We start from the raw sequence: 19,904 nt of genomic DNA on the forward strand, positions 1-19,904 counted from the left end.
AGTCGTCGGGCGCATTTGTACCTCACCGAAAACTAAACCATCTGCAGCCAACTGTCAATTCCTGAACTCTATTAATCTGGGGTGCTTTGTAAGGTTTAATAATACTCCGTTACCCGATCATTCGTTAATTAAAGAGTGTTTTCGGAACCCTTTGGTAACTAAGGTTATACTTAATCTTGTTGGTAAATCAACAAAGTAAACCGACTCGTTATTTTTAACGTCATTCTTTATTTGGACTTTAGCCTGCCATTTTATTACAGAGAGGCAGAGCTCGCTAACAACAATAACAATAATAATAATCTAAAACCTGTAAAACATGGACCCCAGTGGAAAAAGAAGAGTCATAAACAAACAAACAACAACAACAACAATAATAATAATAGTTTGATGTGTCAATATAAATAAATAATGTAAGTTATGCACTCCTAGTACTGGTTTTCTGCTGGCGCTTTACTGGTAACTGGCTTGACTGTTTGGTTCCTCGTATAAGCATTGCATTCCGGGATAGGTTCTTTGCGTGTGAAATGTGTTCTTTGGGCTTTGAAAAATTCCCTAATATGTTGACGAATCAGTAAAATTAAATGTTGAGTAAGCTATGTAGTCTGTGTTATTCCATATAGCAGAGTCCATGAGTCCATTGGTATTTTGCCAATCCGGGGTGCGTTTCCAGAAAACGATCAACATAGCGAATAACGAAAGGGCTAACGAACGACGTGGGCTCATCGCTTCCAAGTCTGAAAATCAGATTGTCAAAAACAGGAAAATCGATCACCATGTATTTCAAAAGTCAAATATTATTGACACACTAGATATCCATCCATCCATCCATTTTCCAAACCGCTGAATCCGAATACAGGGTCACGGGGGGTCTGCTGGAGCCAATCCCAGCCAACACAGGGCACAAGGCAGGAACCAATCCCGGGCAGGGTGCCAACCCACTGCAGCATACTAGATATGTACAATTATTATTATTATTATTATTAAAATTTCGACTAATTGATAAAATATATCGTATCCTTCGAAAGTCTATTCAAACGGGCACAAACGTGACGCGATTTCTTTGTAAAAAAAGAACAGTGTCGAGCAGCAATAATAAAAGAGAGCAACAATCGACATAAAAGGAGTGAACTTACGCCAGCTTTTATAGAGGTGTTGGCAAAAAATAAATTTTTCTGCAAGGCCCAGAGCGCTCTTCATAACAGCACTTACGCTTTGATCAGTGGTGTTCTATCTTAAATCATTCTTGAGGCAGATTGAAGTGCCAGCTTATCAGTATGCTGCTGCTGAAGAATGTGAATTTCCCATTGGGATTAATAAAGTATCTATCTATCTATCTATCTATCTATCTATCTATCTATCTATCTATCTATCTATCTATCTATCTATCTATCTATCTATCTATCTATCTATCTATCTATCTATCTATCTATCTATCTATCTATCTATCTATCTATCTATCTATCATATAGTGCCTTCCAATCTATCTATCTATCATATAGTGCCTTTCACTCTATCTATCATATAGTGCCTTTCAAGCTATCTATCTATCATATAGTGCCTTTCACTCTATCTATCTATCTATCTATCTATCTATCTATCTATCTATCTATCTATCTATCTATCTATCTATCTATCTATCTATCTATCTATCTATCTATCTATCTATCTATCTATCTATCTATCTATCTATCTATCTATCTAGTTGTCTGAAGCCTTTAACCCATTGGAAGACAGGCAGGTGAAGTGTCAGTAGCGGGATCTGAACCCACGCACTGCCTCAGCGCTTGGTGTTACACTAAGGGCTGTCTGCAGCTGCACATTGGGTTGTGAAGGTGACACACAGCGACGTGTTCCTCTTTCGAAATCGCTCTGCACTATCAAGGATGGGCGTTGCATCACCCCTGCATAGCGTGTGTTTCTAAATTGATTGCTGATTACTGAGATGATCCAAAGAGTTCATGTCCTCTTGGAGGAAAAAAACAGCAAAAAAAAAACAAAAACTGCACTGTTTCAAATGGAATCTCAGGTGGAGTTAATACACTTTTCTGGACAGCTGCCAATGCTACTGTTACTAAAAGCTTATTCACCTTCCAACTTCCCATAACTGGACGAACACACACACACACACACACACACGCACGCACACACACACACACACACACACACACACACACACACACACACACACACCAAGCACACACTAGGGACAATTTAGGATCCTAACCTACATGTCTTTGGACTGTGGGAGGAAACTGAAGTACCCGCAGGAAACCCACGCAGACACGGGGAGAACATGCAAACGCAGACTTTCATAATAAACAGGGTGAACTTAGAACGCTGAATGCTAAAGATTGCGGAAACAATAAAAAAAATCAGTGGTCTACATGCAAATCGATGATTCTGAACGAGAACAATGGCTCGGCTTTATAAAATAAGCAAAATTGAGACAATCCCCTTCGTGAGACCAAAATGAGCAGTTAGCAAATCAACTTCGCCAATTATTACTGCGAGATCAGAATCGCACAGAAGCCGGAATCCCTCAACATTCACACTTAAGGTACATATTTGAAAGTAAAGAACGCTTTTTACCATCACAGCCAACTGCTGCGGCCCCAGTGTTTGTCGCCCGGGGCTGTCTTTGAGTTGCACTCCCTCCCACCTTCCCCCCTTGCAAAATAAAGCATAATAAATATCAAGCAAAAATAAAAATGACGATTTTTTAAAAAAATGATTAATTACGATTGAGGTATTTCAATAATGTCCTTTCATTCTTTTTTTTAAATACTTCTTCCTTCGCCTTTTTCTTTTTTTCTAAAAGCAGCACCGCTCTCTTTTGTTCGCTTCATCTTGAGATTGAAATAATCTATACAGTGGAACCTTGGTTCACGAACGCCTCGGTACACGTACAACTCGGTTTACGACCAAAAAGTTCGCCAAACTTTTGCCTCGGTTCACGACCACACACTCGGTATACGAACAAGCCAGTTTCCCTTTCGGTTTGTGCGCGCTGATGATTTCCACACGTGTTGCATTGTTCTCAGTCAGACGTGAACTGCTGAACTGCTGCAATGTAAGAGAGAGAGAGAGAGAGAGAGAGAGAGAGAGAGAGAGCAGGCAGGCTAGTGTGCTAGAGAGAGAGAGAGAGAGAGAGAGAGCAGGCAGGCTCGTGTGCTGATGAGAGAGAGAGAGAGAGAGAGAGAGCAGGCAGGCTCACATGCTGGAGAGAGAGAGAGAGAGCAAGAGAGAGAGAGAGAGAGAGAGCAGGCAGGCTCGTGTGCTGATGAGAGAGAGAGAGAGAGAGAGAGAGCAGGCAGGCTCACGTGCTGATGAGAGAGAGAGAGAGAGAGCAGGCAGGCTCGTGTGCTGATGAGAGAGAGAGAGAGAGAGAGAGAGCAGGCAGGCTCGTGTGCTGAAGAGAGAGAGAGAGAGAGAGAGAGTGCAGGCAGGCTCGCGTGCTGATGAGAGAGAGAGAGAGAGAGAGAGAGCAGGCAGGCTCGTGTGCTGATGAGAGAGAGAGAGAGCAAGAGAGAGAGAGAGAGCAGGCAGGCTCGTGTGCTGATGAGAGAGAGAGAGAGAGAGAGAGAGCAGGCAGGCTCACATGCTGGAGAGAGAGAGAGAGAGCAAGAGAGAGAGAGAGAGAGAGAGCAGGCAGGCTCGTGTGCTGATGAGAGAGAGAGAGAGAGAGAGAGAGAGAGAGAGAGAGAGAGAGAGAGAGAGAGAGAGAGAGAGAGAGAGAGAGAGAGCAGGCAGGCGTGTGCTGATGAGAGAGAGAGAGCAGAGAGAGAGAGCAGGCAGGCTCGCGTGCTGATGAGAGAGAGAGAGAGCAAGAGAGAGAGAGAGAGAGAGCAGGCAGGCTCGTGTGCTGATGAGAGAGAGAGAGAGAGAGAGAGAGAGAGAGAGCAGGCAGGCTAGTGTGCTAGAGAGAGAGAGAGAGAGAGAGAGCAGGCAGGCTCGCGTGCTGATGAGAGAGAGAGAGAGAGAGAGCAGGCAGGCTCATGTGCTGATGAGAGAGAGAGAGAGCAAGAGAGAGAGAGAGAGCAGGCAGGCTCGTGTGCTGATGAGAGAGAGAGAGAGAGAGAGCAGGCAGGCTCACATGCTGGAGAGAGAGAGAGAGAGCAAGAGAGAGAGAGAGAGAGAGAGCAGGCAGGCTCGTGTGCTGATGAGAGAGAGAGAGAGAGAGAGAGAGCAGGCAGGCTCACGTGCTGATGAGAGAGAGAGAGAGCAAGAGAGAGAGAGAGAGAGAGAGCAGGCAGGCTCGTGTGCTGATGAGAGAGAGAGAGAGAGAGAGAGAGCAGGCAGGCTCACATGCTGGAGAGAGAGAGAGAGAGCAAGAGAGAGAGAGAGAGAGAGAGCAGGCAGGCTCGTGTGCTGATGAGAGAGAGAGAGAGAGAGAGAGAGCAGGCAGGCTCACGTGCTGATGAGAGAGAGAGAGAGCAAGAGAGAGAGAGAGAGAGAGAGCAGGCAGGCTCGTGTGCTGATGAGAGAGAGAGAGAGAGAGAGAGAGCAGGCAGGCTCACATGCTGGAGAGAGAGAGAGAGAGCAAGAGAGAGAGAGAGAGAGAGAGCAGGCAGGCTCGTGTGCTGATGAGAGAGAGAGAGAGAGAGAGAGAGAGCAGGCAGGCTCGCGTGCTGATGAGAGAGAGAGAGAGCAAGAGAGAGAGAGAGAGAGAGAGCAGGCAGGCTCGTGTGCTGATGAGAGAGAGAGAGAGAGAGAGAGAGAGAGCAGGCAGGCTCACATGCTGGAGAGAGAGAGAGAGAGCAAGAGAGAGAGAGAGAGAGAGAGCAGGCAGGCTCGTGTGCTGATGAGAGAGAGAGAGAGAGAGAGAGAGAGAGAGAGAGAGAGAGAGCAGGCAGGCTCGCGTGCTGATGAGAGAGAGAGAGAGCAAGAGAGAGAGAGAGAGAGAGAGAGAGAGAGAGAGAGAGAGAGAGAGAGAGAGAGAGAGAGAGAGAGCAGGCAGGCTCGTGTGCTGATGAGAGAGAGAGAGAGAGAGAGAGAGAGAGAGAGAGAGAGAGCAGGCAGGCTCGCGTGCTGATGAGAGAGAGAGTGAGAGAGAGAGAGAGAGAGAGAGAGAGAGAGAGAGAGAGAGAGAGAGAGAGAGAGCAGGCAGGCTCGTGTGCTGATGAGAGAGAGAGAGAGAGAGAGAGAGAGAGAGAGAGAGAGCAGGCAGGCTCGCGTGCTGATGAGAGAGAGAGAGCAAGAGAGAGAGAGAGAGAGAGAGAGAGAGAGAGAGAGAGAGAGAGAGAGAGAGAGAGCAGGCAGGCTCGTGTGCTGATGAGAGAGAGAGAGAGAGAGAGAGAGAGAGAGAGAGAGAGAGAGCAGGCAGGCTCGCGTGCTGATGAGAGAGAGCAAGAGAGAGAGAGAGAGAGAGAGAGAGAGAGAGAGAGAGAGAGAGAGAGAGAGAGAGCAGGCAGGCTCGTGTGCTGATGAGAGAGAGAGAGAGAGAGAGAGAGAGAGAGAGAGAGAGAGAGCAGGCAGGCTCGCGTGCTGATGAGAGAGAGCAAGAGAGAGAGAGAGAGAGAGAGAGAGAGAGAGAGAGGAGGAGAGAGAAGGAGAGAGAGAGAGGAGGAGAGAGAGAGAGAGCAGGCAGGCTCGTGTGCTGATGAGAGAGAGAGAGAGTGTACAGCTGAGCGCGAGCCTGTATGTGCAGCTGAGCAGGGAGCCTGGGTGTTTGTCAGTGTTATTCAATGCTTTTACATTAGTTTACAATTACACTGTGCATTCTGTGGTGTAATTAACTATGTTTGTGCTTAAAAATATTTTAAAAAATATATTTACATACAGTTCATACGGTCTGGAACGGATTAATTGTATTTACATACAATCCTATGGGGGAAATTGCTTCGGTTCACGACCAATTCGGTTTACGACCAGAGGTTTGGAACAAATTATGGTCGTGAACCGAGGTTCCACTGTATATATAATTCTCTAAACCGCCTCCAGAGCGGCACGACACCCATGAAAGCACGCGGGAAGGAGCCACGCCCACCAACTCTAAGACCATTGGATAAGACGAAAACTCGCACAGCCACGCCCACCAACTCGAACGTGACGCCTCAGAAAACATGCCGTCATTTCTGTTTGTCTGTGCCACAGTCTACATGCAGTTCTGAGCCACGTTGACTTTTCATTAGTCAACCTCAGTGGAACCTTGGTTCACAAACAGGCAGTGCGAGAGAGAGAGCGGCGCACACACCCCGGCAGCGCCAGAGAGAGACAGAGGCACACATACAGGCAGCGCCAGAGAGAGAGAGCCAATCCTTTAAAACGGAGGTTAAAACACAATGAAGGAAGCAGTCTTTAAAAACCAATAAGCCCTGTGCCTCTTTTTCATTAGCGTCTCACCTGCTTCACCGATTGTATTATCGTAGTATTTCCCTCTACTTACCCTTTACCTGTTCTCTCAAGGGTAAATGTTCTCGTCAGGTTCGTTATCGGGTTGGTCTACTGTTGCACTTTGAAATGAACACACACACACACACAGACCCTAACCACAACAGTGCCCTATGAATGATACACACACGCTGATTAACCCTTAGCACTTTAAACCACACATCAGCCTGTCACTCAGCACTTCAAGAGACTTACTTATTATCGGCACGAACAACATACAATGTTTTAGTGATATCTCAGACCTAAATATTACTTTTGGTGTACAAGAACACATTTAAACATACAAAGACTCAGCACTCTTGACTATAGGCCATTTATCAGCCAAGAATACCTTCTTTTTATCGTACTGTCCCTTCTTTCGAGCGGCGCCCTCACTCTCAGCCTTATAAACCTCGCAGCACAGAAATAATGGCAAAAATCTGGCTACAACAGGTGTTCAAAGAAATCTAACTTATTAATTCAATCACTCTAGACATTAAGACAAAGCATAGAAAGTTAAAAGCAGCATGGTATTTATTACAAGAATAACAATAATAACACTGGAACAAAGAATAATAGAAAATAGGTACTGATAGAAAAGTCTGAATATATATAGTCTTTAGGAAAAGCTTACGGAAAAGCTGAAATGACAAGGATGAATGTCCCAGGGAGGCGTTTGATTTAGCAATGGATGTTCATGATGCCTTTCTGACGACCAATGTCGTCTTCGTCTGTTCCTCTTTTTCTCCTCCTTCTCTTTGCTTCTTCTCCTTCCTCCTCCTCTCCTCTTCCAAAACCAAGGCATATTTATTATAAAGTTCCATGCCATGGTTTCACAGCACATGAATGTTCCATGCACCTGATTGGCTGGCTGTCAATGTGATTGATGAATTTTGCTCAAATTCTTTCCCAGATAATAAAGTTCTTTGATATTGCCTCAGTTTCCCTTTCCCCAGGCTGTAAACGACATTCTTATCCCAAATTTCCATCCATAAAGTAATCAATAGCCTGGGGTGTCAGCACAGCATCCTTTCCCAGGTTATAAAGTAATTGAACCACCAGAAATGTCTTCCTTTCAATGTAGGAAACAGCTGTTTGAAATTGAGGTGTAAGAAAACCTGCTTAGATCTGTCTTAGTTCATCTGTTGTCTTGTCTCGAGCAAAATATAATGGAAACCAAAATGTACAGATTTTATACACCATAACACAAACATCAAGACAATTTACAGTTCCGACAGCAGCAGAGTGACACAAACCTCCCAGTGCTCAATTTGAGAAAGTTAGACAGTGCAACAGAAACGAGCACCGGTGCGGTAAAGTCAGTTTCAAGAAGGCGAATTGTAAGGCAAGTATTTGAAACATAAAAAGGAACAGAGAACTTTAAACATTAGGACACCGGGACTGCAAGATGAAGTGTTTACGAATATGTGCCAGAGAGACACCAGCATCATTCACACACTCAGGCTGTCCCAGGAATTTACCTGTAAACTACCAGGTTAAGATGGTGCGTGACTGAAATCCTGGGCAAACTTAAGCCTGCAATTTACTAGAGCCAAAGTTGGTATGGATTCTCAGAAATGTCCGATTTTAAGTTGTGTACTTTATCTTCGACATTGTAAAAAATGCTCTGTTTAAACACGGAAAAAACAGTGAGAGCTGTACGCAAGGCACGCAGTTATTCATTTGTGTGTGAACCACTCTAAAGAAACTCAAACAAAAAATCAGAACGAAATGTAAAAACAAATTATGGACTGTGAAATAAAGGCGCTGCTATCAGTCAGGGTAGAAGAGGAAAATGTGTGTATATCTTTGGTCCTGAATGAACAATTGGTTTACACAATAGTGGTAACAGAGTAGAACAAATGCAGTCATTGAGCGTCATCATCATGTTTCCATTCCATAACTGTGCCTAAAAGCCTATAAACAGCTTAATATGGCCAGTGACCATACCAACTGCACATCAGAACAGGCAATCCACCTGAAGCTAAGCATGTTCAGGCCTGGCCAGCAGTGGCATAGCTAGGGGTGGCAAGGGGGGACATCTGTCCCCAGGCGCAGCATCCAGGGGGAGCCAAACTGATGTTTCTTTCCCTTCCCCATTGCATTTTGGCAAACAGGAGGGGCCGGGAAATCTTCAGTTGTCCCCGGGCGCTGAAAACCCGAGCTACGCCTTTGCTGGCCAGTACTTGCATGGGAAACCATCTAAGAAAAACTTGGGATGCTTGCTAGAAGAGATGTTGGGGATGGCCAGCAGGGGGAGCTTACCCTGTGGCCTGTGTGTGGATTCCAATGCCCCAGTGTAGTGACAGGGACACACTGCTGTAAAAATGGTTTTGTCCTTTGTTTGAAATGTAAAACCGTGGTTCTGACTCACTGTCGTCATTAAAGATCCCTAGGCATCCCTTAAAATAAGTAGGGTGTACCCTGAAGTCCTTTCTAAATTGCACACCATGGCCTAATCATGCCCTGTCCATTATCCCTCTCACCCCTCCACTACCTACTGACTAATGTGTGCTGAGCAACCTGGCACAAAATGGCTGCCTTTGTATCATACAGGTGGATGCTACACGTTGATGGTGGTTGCAGTGGTTCAATCTGTCTATGTGAGAAAAGTGCTATATAAATGAACTGTTGTCTTCTTGTCCTTCTATAAAATAACCTCCTGAGCAATTTCATGTGGGATAGAACATCAAAGACATGGTAAATTAAAGAATATCAACTGCAAATGTGAATGAGCAAATCCTACCAAAACTGTAGAAAGTTTATTAAAGAAGTAAGAAAAGAAGATTTATACATTTCAAAAAGATAGTAGCACCAAAAAGGAGGTCATAAAGAGGAGCAACCAAGTTCTAAATATGAAACCAGCATTCTGGCTGCTGCTTCTCTTTTTCCAATTTCTGACCGTTTCTAAAAGTCTGAGCCAAAGGTCATCCATCTATTCTGAAACATCGGACTGTACCGTGTTAATAATAATGTATGGGTCAACCATTGTGTTCCTTCCTTTGCTATGAGTAACTCTCTCTGTGATTAAAATTTAAAAAATTTCAGACATGAGCATCACTAGGCTTTGGCCCTCGGTACCAAGTTACCCAAACTATTCTTTGAGTACTGAGAAAAGCGCTATATAAATGTAATGAATTATTATCCATCCATCCATCCATTTTCCAACCCGCTGAATCCGAACACAGGGTCACGGGGGTCTGCTGGAGCCAATCCCAGCCAACACAGGGCACAAGGCAGGGACCAATCCCAGGCAGGGTGCCAACCCACCGCAGTGAATTATTATTATTATTATTATTCTATAACATTTCAGTAATTTTTACCACTCTGATGCTGATCTTTCTGATCATAAATTAGGTCATTACAATAGCAATTGATGGGATGAATTCATAATGAATTGCAGAATTACGGTATTTGAGGGTTCCTCTACAGTGCTTCTTTCTCTCTGACATTTTGGCTCAAAAACTAATCAGCACATTGTCATCTCATAACAGGCTGAAATTTCGAGTTTGGTATTTTTCCGTCGAGCCGTTATAGCTTTAGACTGACCACAAGAACCTGTGACACACAGGACAGATACACACCCATCATCAACGTATCAAGGTTTTCAGTATGAGGGAACCCTAAAACATCGAGAGCCGTTGAAACCTTGAGATGGAAATTTTTGAAGAATCTAAAGCTTTTGCTCCTCTGCCATACATGATAGGTTATGGTGGGCGAGGACGCAAAGCAAATAAAAAAAAACAAACAAACAGAGTCATAACATAAACCCATCACAGTAAATCAATAGACACAATATTTAAAAAATACACAAATCACATACAAAATTAAAAACTCTGATACATTTTCAAATTAAAATTTCTTTCATTGATTATTAAAATTTAAATAAAAAAAGTTCAGCTCTTAAAATCGCATTTCACAGGCAAATTGATAAAGAAAGCCAACCAAACCAGTTGAGTTCTACACAGTCTTTGGGGTCTGCAGGAATATGTTAAAGTGTCCAGTTAACCTCATCCTGTGCCAAGAATTTCCCAGACTCACATACGGGCATCTATCCAGGATAAATTGGTAGTCATTCATCTCGAGAATTCACATCAAGGAATATCAATAATAATAATCAGATTGAAAAGTCAATGTGCAAAATGAAACAAGGCCAAAGGCGTTCTTCATTGTGACCATGTTGGTTTACATTCAGCTCAATTAGTTCAGTGCAATTTTGTGTCAAAACCAAGAGTCTTCAGTATCACTAGGGTGGTCTACAACCCAAATGCAAAGAGTTCATGTTTTTAGAATCATTTCTTCACAAGGCTTATTTTTGGTCCATTAGGGATTTTTGTCAGATTGTGAAACATTAAGAGGTCACTCCATTCTGAACATTTTGTTTGCGTTGTTATTACGTTCATAGTTCATACTCTTGTAAGGGTGTTTTTAAATAAGTGATTAGTAAGCAATAAAAAAATAAATAAATAAAAATGAAACACAGAACATTCTAGAAACAAGTAGAAGTTTCTATTTAAAGTCTTTTTGACGAACAGTCTCTAAAAATGAAACACAGAACATTCTACTGCTAAGGCAGAGTTTCCAGAACATTCTAGAAACAAGTGGAAGTTTCTATTTAAAGTCTTTTTGACGAACAGTCTCTAAAAATGAAACACAGAACATTCTAATGCTAAGGCCGAGTTTCCAGAACATTCTAGAAACAAGTGGAAGTTTCTATCTTAAGTCTTTTGACGAACAGTCTCTAAAAATGAAACACAGAACATTCCACTGTTAAGGCCGAGTTTCCGGAACATTCTAGAAACAAGTGGAAGTTTCTATTTTAAGTCTTTTTGACGAACAGTCTCTAAAAATGAAACACAGAACATTCTACGGCTAAGGCCAAGTTTTGACGAACAGCCTCTAAAAATGAAATGCAGAACATTCTACTGCTAAGGACGAGTTTCCAGAACATTCTAGAAATAAGTGAAAGTTTCTATTTAAAGTCTTTTTGACAAACAGTCTCTAAACATGAAACGCAGAACATTCTACTGCTAATTTCCGGAACATTCTAGAAACAAGTGGAAGTTTCTATTTTAAGTCTTTTTGACGAACAGTCTCTAAAAATGAAACGCAGAACATTCTACTGTTAAGGCAGAGTTTCCGGAACATTCTAGAAACAAGTGCAAGTTTCTATCTTAAGTCTTTTGTCGAACAGTCTCTAAAAATGAAACACAGAACATTCTACTGCTGAGGCAAAGTTTCCAGAACATTCTAGAAACAAGTGCAAGTTTCTATCTTAAGTCTTTTGTCGAACAGTCTCTAAAAATGAAACACAGAACATTCTACTGCTGAGGCAAAGTTTCCAGAACATTCTAGAAACAAGTGCAAGTTTCTATCTTAAGTCTTTTGACGAACAGTCTCTAAAAATGAAACGCAGAACATTCTACTGCTAAGGCCGAGTTTCCGGAACATTCTAGAACCAAGTGCAAGTTTCTATCTTAAGTCTTTTTGACGAACAGTCTCAAAAAATGAAACGCAGAACATTCCACTGCTAAGGCCGAGTTTCCGAAACATTCTAGAAACAAGTGGAAGATTCTATTTTAAGTCTTTTTGACGAACAGTCTCAGAAGAAAGAAAGGAAAAGATGGTGCAAAGCGACAGTGGATGCTGGTTACCATCAGTCGTCTGGTGTACCGACCCTACCATCTCAGTCCTAGTGCTCTTAACGATCCCTTAGAACTCACCACATCTAAATCACATTGGTTTGGTTTCATCTTAATGAATTCCTGTACGGTGAGCTTGTGAGCCTTTGAGATTTAACAGCCAACAAGCATTCGGTTAGCAGTACAATGAACACAAACAATGAAGAACAGTCATGGATGAAAAGAAAAGGAGGAAAGTGAGTGTGTTGGAACGTGTAAAGCTTGTCGAATTTTTCAACCATCTCAGACAGGCAGTGTGCCTCTTGCTGGTAGTAGATGACCAAAGACAAATTCATTAAATAAGCCTCCTGTTATACTGCAAAAAAATAAGCAAGCGACTAAATGATCACATAGTGGATTAACATTAATATCACAGAGAATTTACCTGGTTCTGCTCCTGATCTGCTAGGTAAACATCTCAGCCCTCCCCTGGTGAGCTGAAAGGGGTTTGAAAATTTTAAATAGCCAATCGGAAAAAACAGTTGTGTAGTGCCAGTCAGAAAAGACCAACTAACAAGTGAATGAATACAAGTGGATTAGCAGGCTGAAAACAAACACTCAAACCCTACATTCATAAAGAAGGGAAAGCAAGACAAACCAGTGGCAAAGAGAAAGAGAAGGAGAAGGAGCAAGACAGGCCAGGTGGGCCTTGTGGTGCAGCGTGTCAAGGGTCTGTGGCAGAACCAGTGGGTGTGGGATTTTTAAAGAACAGTGCAGCTCAGATTTCATGAGTGTAGGTGTGTACGGGAGAAGAGATGGCCACGGAGTGCTAAATAGGGGAATCGGCTGATGGTTCATTCATGAGTGGGTGCACGATCAGCACAGCCAGCTCTCATTAGTACTCCATGGATAATTAGGCTCTCCTACACTCACAGGGATAGAAAAGGTCATAGAAGGAGAGACAAAGTGTGTGTGTGTGTGTTCTTAGGGGGGTGATCATGATCAAGAAAGAAGGTGGAAGCAGAAATGTGCAGTCAAACTAGTTGGGGATACCCCACAGTAGAGCAAAGGGAACAGCTCTCCAGGGGTGGATCATACTTACTGAGCCATTGGAGAAAGGGCGATTGTGAGCTCCGGGTGTTCTGCGGAGACCAACAGACATAAGAGGAATAGGAAGTCAGCTTCAAGTGGGTCCAAGTGGGTACCAACAGAGGTGGCTGGGAAGGGAGCCATTGGGGACGGCATTTGCCGTTGTCTCAGCCCTGCAGGGGCACTGGGGACAAGATGGGAGAAGCCTATCCTGACTTTGATTTAATTACAATAAGTATGTTTAAAAGAAAAACTAAGACAGGACTTTATCTTCCCCTGCAGCTCTGTTGTATTATGGATCATTATTATTTACAGAAGATTTTCAAATGTACCACACTTTGGACACAGTTTTTTTGATTTGAATAAACTTGCACTTTTGTACTGTTAACTTGATTATTGTTTCCTCATTTGCTGTAGTTCAGCGTTTCTCAACCTTTAAGTATTTATGACCCGAGTTTTCATAACGCGCTCCCCTAATGTTTTTTTGAAAGGAGCCCACTAATATCAATTTGTTCTTTTTTAATTAATGATATATCATAGATGCATATTTTATTATACCTACTTAACTTTTATCGACATTTATCTAACTCTATATTTATTTTTCTAGTATCAGAATGTAGTTTAAGTTAATTTGTTTTGGTTTTTTCAATAGATGTATTTTTCATATTTTTGATTCTTGTTTTTTTTTCACATCTTCGCGTCCCCCTTTTTGTTACTTCGCACCCCCCTAGGGGGGCCCACCCCACAGATTGAGAACCACTGCTGTAGTCAATCCTTGGTTATGAACTACTGATGCTCTGGTGAAATGGTAATGGCCATGGCTGGATGCACGGAGCATCACAAGAATGATCAAACCTCTCTAAGTAAACCCTGGAACTGAAAAACCTGTATAATCAGAGGTAGAATCCAAGGCTGAATGGGATAACAATAATAAAAATGTACCGCAAAATGTCATTTTTAACACATTACAGTGTCAACAGTATCAGAAGAAAACAATAGGTTTAAAAGACCTCATGCTAAGCACTTTGTTCTTCTGCTCTATGATGCAATGGAGATTCCATGGGTGCAATTTCATTCCACCCAAGCCTTAGACACGTTGGAAAGAGGAACCGTGGGGTGTGTCAAGGCAGTGAGGCACATGTTTTTGTGGCACAGCAGTGAAGCGTGTGATTATGGGGTACATCGGGGAGGCTGGAGTGGGTCACCTGGGGTTAACCATTATTTTCTTTGATACCATTTTCTTACTGAGAATGAGGTCCAAAATAGCTGCTCTCGATGCTGAAGTCAAAATTTTAGCATCCATCCAACACTAGTGGAAAAACAGTCAACTTCTTGCGTCAGTAGCTCAGAATACTAGTTTAAAATAAATAAGTGATTGCAAGTGGATGAGCAGTCCCAAAACAAAAAGCTCCAACTCTACATTGATAAAGGGGTCCCATAAAAGGAAGGTAAGACAAACCAGTGGCAAAGAGAAAAAGAGAAAGACCGAGACAGACCAGATGAGAGATGGCAAACAGTGTAATGGATGCTACAGAGGTCCTACTGCCCATCGGCATGGTCAATAAGTGGACAGCACAAAGCTGAAAACTGAGAGGACCGCCAGATGTAAAGAAAAACAGTCACAATGGTACTCTGTAATCCAATACACTCACTTTGAGAATCTTTGGGCTGGCACATTTAAATAAACCAAAAAACGCATTATATTCAAACAAATAATAAAAAACTGGCATTGTACCGATGCCCATCCATGAGAGAGCTGGTACAAAGGCACAAGTGCTAGCTCTCATAATCTCGGGGACCCTGAGTGTGTACCTCTCGATGTGGATACTATCTCACCATACTGCGATCTGCTTCAGGAGCGTTTCCAGCGGGAAGTGTGACTGGGAGCAAACCCGATAATCGCTATGCCCTGTCTGTGGACTAAGGACGCATGGACCATTGTGACCCACACTGGGCCTCCACAACAGACATAATGGCTGATAAGGTGCACCATCCTAGCATGCCTTCATTTTTCTTTTCAATTTGATGGGGTGGGACAACAACACTAATGAGTGATCCTGCATTTATCGTCACCCCATATTTTTGTAGCCACACAATATGTTGGCACATTGTAGTTACCAATTAACACAAATCCTCAATCAGGAGTTTTAATGAGGGATCAGGATAGGAAAACCTGAATATCGTTTCTCCGTCTTTCATGATAGTTACAGCTCATGTGCATAATTGCACCTCTAGAGGCCACCCTGAGATTGAATGTGAGCATAAAATGTAACATTTTCATATAAACCTGTCTATAAAAATTACAAATTAAAAATGAATGAGTAATGAAGCTTCTGGAGATGCTTCCCCAAATGGAAACTAAAAGCAATGTCTTATCATCCTGGGAAAAAAATCAAGAATTGATTTAAAACTCAAACCCTGGCATGAGAAGTACATCAATTAGTGAGCAGTTATGATTTTGATAATATTCTTCAGTTTTTGCATTCATAAAAATAGAACAATAAGGCATAAATATGTGACTTAACTCCTGCAATTCCAGATCGTCTACATTTCTGAGTAAAACCCTGGAATTTAAAAAAGACCCGTATTATCAGAGGTAGAATTGCAGCTGACTCTTCGTGTCCTTTGTCCTTCATATTAGTTCTCCCGCACTTGCCCGTAATCTTTTGGCACCCAACGGAGTTTTGCATTTTGATTTCCATGAATATTAAAATCCCAGAGGTAGTCCGGACTCAAGACCTTGGTGGGCTTATTGAGCAGAAAGTACTTGTTGAGATGGCTCTCATCATGCCAGATGGCCTCAATGTTTTTCTCCTTGTCAGCCATGATGCCGTTGTAGCAGTGGTCCACCAGTTTCAGCACCTCACTGGGAGTACCCCCGAAGGAGGCCGCGTGGTAGTAATAATCGCCCTCTCCCATCGGTATGTAGGCAGCCGACTCTGGTCGCCTCTCATAGGTGAAATATTGATTGGTGGTCTCGAAAAACCAAGCTTGAGTCTGTGCCACCCGTTCTCCTAAGGTCTCCACACCGTAGGGGGCAATGAAGTTTACATCGACATCCATACAGAAGAGGTAGTCCACCTCATATTGAATGTACTTCTTCAACAGATCCGAGAGCGTCTTCATGCGCATCATGCTGATGTCCTGCCACCGGTTTTCCTTCTTGATGCGAAATACTTTGTAGGAGTGTTTAACTCCAAACTCCACGTAGGCGACTTTGGAAGGCTCATCCACCATCACGTAAATTATCACTCGGTGGTCTGTCATGAAGTACTTCTCGGCACTGGCAAGAAACTGTTCCAGGAAGTAATCCAGATACCTGGCAACAGACAAAAAAACAAAAAACAAATTGTCAATCACTACAACTTGGCCTTGGTAGCGCCATCACTTCAGTAAACAGTTCCCAGGACTTCCATGCTTGAAACATTTATGAGAAGTACTGATGAGCGAAAACAGGCCCATTTCAACCCACATACAGTTTCCCGGCGATTTCTCAATTGAGAAATACAAAACTCACTAAAAAGAGTTTTCATTTTTTGGAGGTTTTAAACGTTTCTGTGGTGGATTATTGTTTCCTAAAGCAATGTTGTTGTGATGTGAGATTTTGCATATAACTTATTTATTTTGCATGTCTTTATTTGTAATTTAAGCAAAGCAATGTCATATTAGTGAGAAGCATTCATGTTTACAACCCAAGGAATGGGTCTCTTTGAATTTTACGACAGGATTTGGGGGATGTGCCTTAAACCAGTTTGGCGAGTGTTTCTCTGCTAAAGTCTTTCAACCCCCACAAGAAAGCCAGGCTACGTTAACATATGGTTGGGGGGCTGGTGTTAAGATGTTCTATTTCCCTCATTGGTCTGAAGTATGGCTGTTTGGAATTTGCTTGGATCAGAAGCTTTTAAGTACCATGATGTCCTATTGGCTCTAGCGGTTGGACAGAACATCTATAAATTTACTTGTTTAACCTCACAATCTCTCTCTTACTAACATCTGAAAGAATCATCTCTTACTAACCTCTGATGATGAAGACAACACAATGAAGAGCACAGCTTAGCAACCATATTGAACAGGCCTGTTCTGAAGAAAGCTGAGCACCAATGATGCCTTAACTAGAGACATTTTAAATAACTAACAGGTGTGTGTGCCGCCTGAAACTACACATCACCATTTAATCAAGTTGTATGGTTGCCAGTATTCAAATGGACTTTGCATATTGTTATTATTTATGAATATTATCAATAATACATTATTTTAAGTTGTAACTTAACTCCTGCTTGTCTTTTAACTATACCTAATTACCTATAGATTATAGTTATATACTATAATCCCTTATAAACAGTGGTAAATCTGTGAGATTAGGCATTCTGACAAAGGCTACTTATTAATAATACAACAGGGGAAAGTAGAGCAATATATTACTCTACCAAGACAAATAAATGTTCATACTTCTGTGTTTACCTTTACGTTTGTTTTTTGCAGCTGCGTAATGCACATAATGTGTCACTCACCGGTAAAGTTAATTTGATTCTGCTGTTGACCATCAAAAAGCCTTATGTTTACTCGCAGAGACAGTGGCAGGACAAGAAGTTAGCAAAACAGGGTGCTGCAGGAACAGCCATCAAGGGAAAAGCTTATGTTTCTGCTAATTTGTGTGACTCGCGGGTAAGATTCAAAAACCTTTTGGATACATCGATGTGCCATTGTGGACATTACTGTGTTTACGTCACAGAAAAATCTATGAGTGGGGGGCCAACTACCACATCCAAATGAACGAGTAAATGCCATTTCCTGTTTCCTGATTTCCACAAAAAAATTACCAGACTCATTTCCTGTAACATGAGGATATTTTGTTGAGTTCCTAGATATGTTCTAGTACAATTGCCAACTTTATCAATTACACTGGTCTGCAAAAAATGTATCAGCCAATAATTCAACAAAAAAGCATGAAGTTTGTTTAATCCATATAGAAACAAATATCCAAAAAAATCAACACTAGATATATTTTTCAGAAATGAACGTTGGTAACTTCATTCAGAATAAATGTTTTGTTTTTGTTCATACCTGCATCTATACTAATAAAAGGCAAAGCCCTCACTGACTCACTCATCACTAATTCTCCAAGAAGGCTGAAATTTGGCAGGCTCATTCCTTACAGCTTAAAGGTTAAGAAGGTTTCATTTCGAAATTCTACGCGTAACGGTCATAAAGGTCGACAACACCCACCATGTTAAACTTTCTTATTTATGGCCCCATCTTCACGAAATTTGGTAGGCGGCTTCCCTGCACTAACCGAAACCGATGTACATACTTATTTCGGTGGTATGAGGCCACTGTCAGCTGAAATTCTTCACCGTAACGGTCATAACGGTCGACAACATCTGCCATGTTAAACTTTGATATTTATGGCCCCATCTTCATGAAATTTGGTAGGCGGCTTCCCTGCGCTAACTGAAACCGAAGTACGTACTTATTTCAATGGTATGATGCCACTGTCGGCCACCATATTGAACTTTCCAACGGTCTTTGTTACTTATGGGACCATCTTCAAGAAATTTGGTACGCGGGTTCCCAACACTAACTGAATCCTACTTACGTACATATATACGTCCATAGCCTGCAACTCGTCGCCGTGTGAGCCGGCGTTGGGTACCCCATCCCCATGCCTCCCATGTAGTTGGCTGCCTGCCTATATAAGGCCGTCGGCCGCTCTGGTTTCTTCATTCCCTTCCTTGCTTCGCCACGGTATTCATGTCTCCCTTCTGATAACTGCAGCCTCTTTATTTAATCCACGGCTTCTCCACTGTTTTATTGTTCATTTATTATGATTATAGTTATTGTGTAGGTATTTTAGACTTCGTTTACATTGTTCAGGTACCCATTTCCTTTATCGTTCCAACCGTACCCCCACTACCATGTCTATGGAGGTGATCACCATCGATCAAAGAACAGTCACTTACCGAGTGGTTTCCATGCCCGGAGACGGCGCCTGCCTTTTCCATTCTCTGTGTTACATATTGCACGGCCATATCAGACTCACTCTTGATATCCGGAGGAACATTGTGTCTTATGTATTGAATGACTGGCACAGGTTCAAGGTGTGGACTGATGACGGTACAGGAGATAATTATACTACACAGGAGCACTAGAAGAGTGAAATGCTTAAGCCCTTCACCTATGGTTCTGCATGTGAGTTGATGGCTGTCGCTGAATTGTTCCGTTGTCACTTTCAAGTGTACCGAAATGGCCAAATATTTTACACCTTTGGACAACTGCCAATACCTCTTAGAAAGCCTTCTTCAAAATGTTTACCCCAATCTACGAAATCTCCACGAAACGACGTGTCATGGTTGAGGGAGAGAGCTATCCTGACACCAAGAAATGACATGACTATGACTATAAACCACATTTTACTTCAAGAACTACCTTCACAATCGAAAACATATCAGTCTGTGGATTCAGTTGTAGAAGTGGAAGACGCGGTGCACTATCCGGTAGAGTTTCTCCACACTCTTAATCCTCCAGGCACTCCTGAGCATAATCTAATTTTGAAGGTTGGGTCACCAATAATATTACTAAGAAACTTACAGCCACCAAAACTTTATAACGGCACGAGACTTCAGGTCATGGGTCTGCAAAAGAACCTAATTGAGGCAACTATTTTTACTGGCAGTGGCTCAGGGGAGAGAGTTTTTATTCCTCACATTCCCGTTATACCCTCTGATCTCCCATTTCAATTCAAACGCCTCCAATTTCCAGTAAGGCTCTGCTTTGCAATGACAATTAATAAATCTTAGGGACAGACCCTACAAAAGGTTGGCATTG

General features: G+C 42.4%; 1 protein-coding gene across 8 annotated transcripts in view; it reads right to left on the minus strand.

The window, feature by feature from the left end:
- Positions 1-19,904, minus strand: part of LOC114656994 (uncharacterized) — a 229,653-nt gene that overhangs the window by 72,324 nt on the left and 137,425 nt on the right. For 2 of the 8 annotated variants that reach the window (XM_028808694.2, XM_051932295.1), the window contains exon 5: positions 9,124-16,398. The exons of 4 other annotated variants lie outside the window; for them this stretch is intronic. In XM_028808694.2, the coding sequence (XP_028664527.1) occupies positions 15,717-16,398 (682 nt within the window). In that variant the 3' untranslated portion in view covers positions 9,124-15,716. Of the gene's footprint in view, positions 1-9,123; positions 16,399-19,904 lie in introns of those variants that run through there. 2 more of the 8 variants (XR_007935902.1, XR_007935901.1) reach the window with 2 other exon arrangements.

The sequence above is a fragment of the Erpetoichthys calabaricus genome, chromosome 9, assembly GCF_900747795.2.
Source record: "Erpetoichthys calabaricus chromosome 9, fErpCal1.3, whole genome shotgun sequence".
Lineage (NCBI taxonomy): Eukaryota > Metazoa > Chordata > Cladistia > Polypteriformes > Polypteridae > Erpetoichthys > Erpetoichthys calabaricus.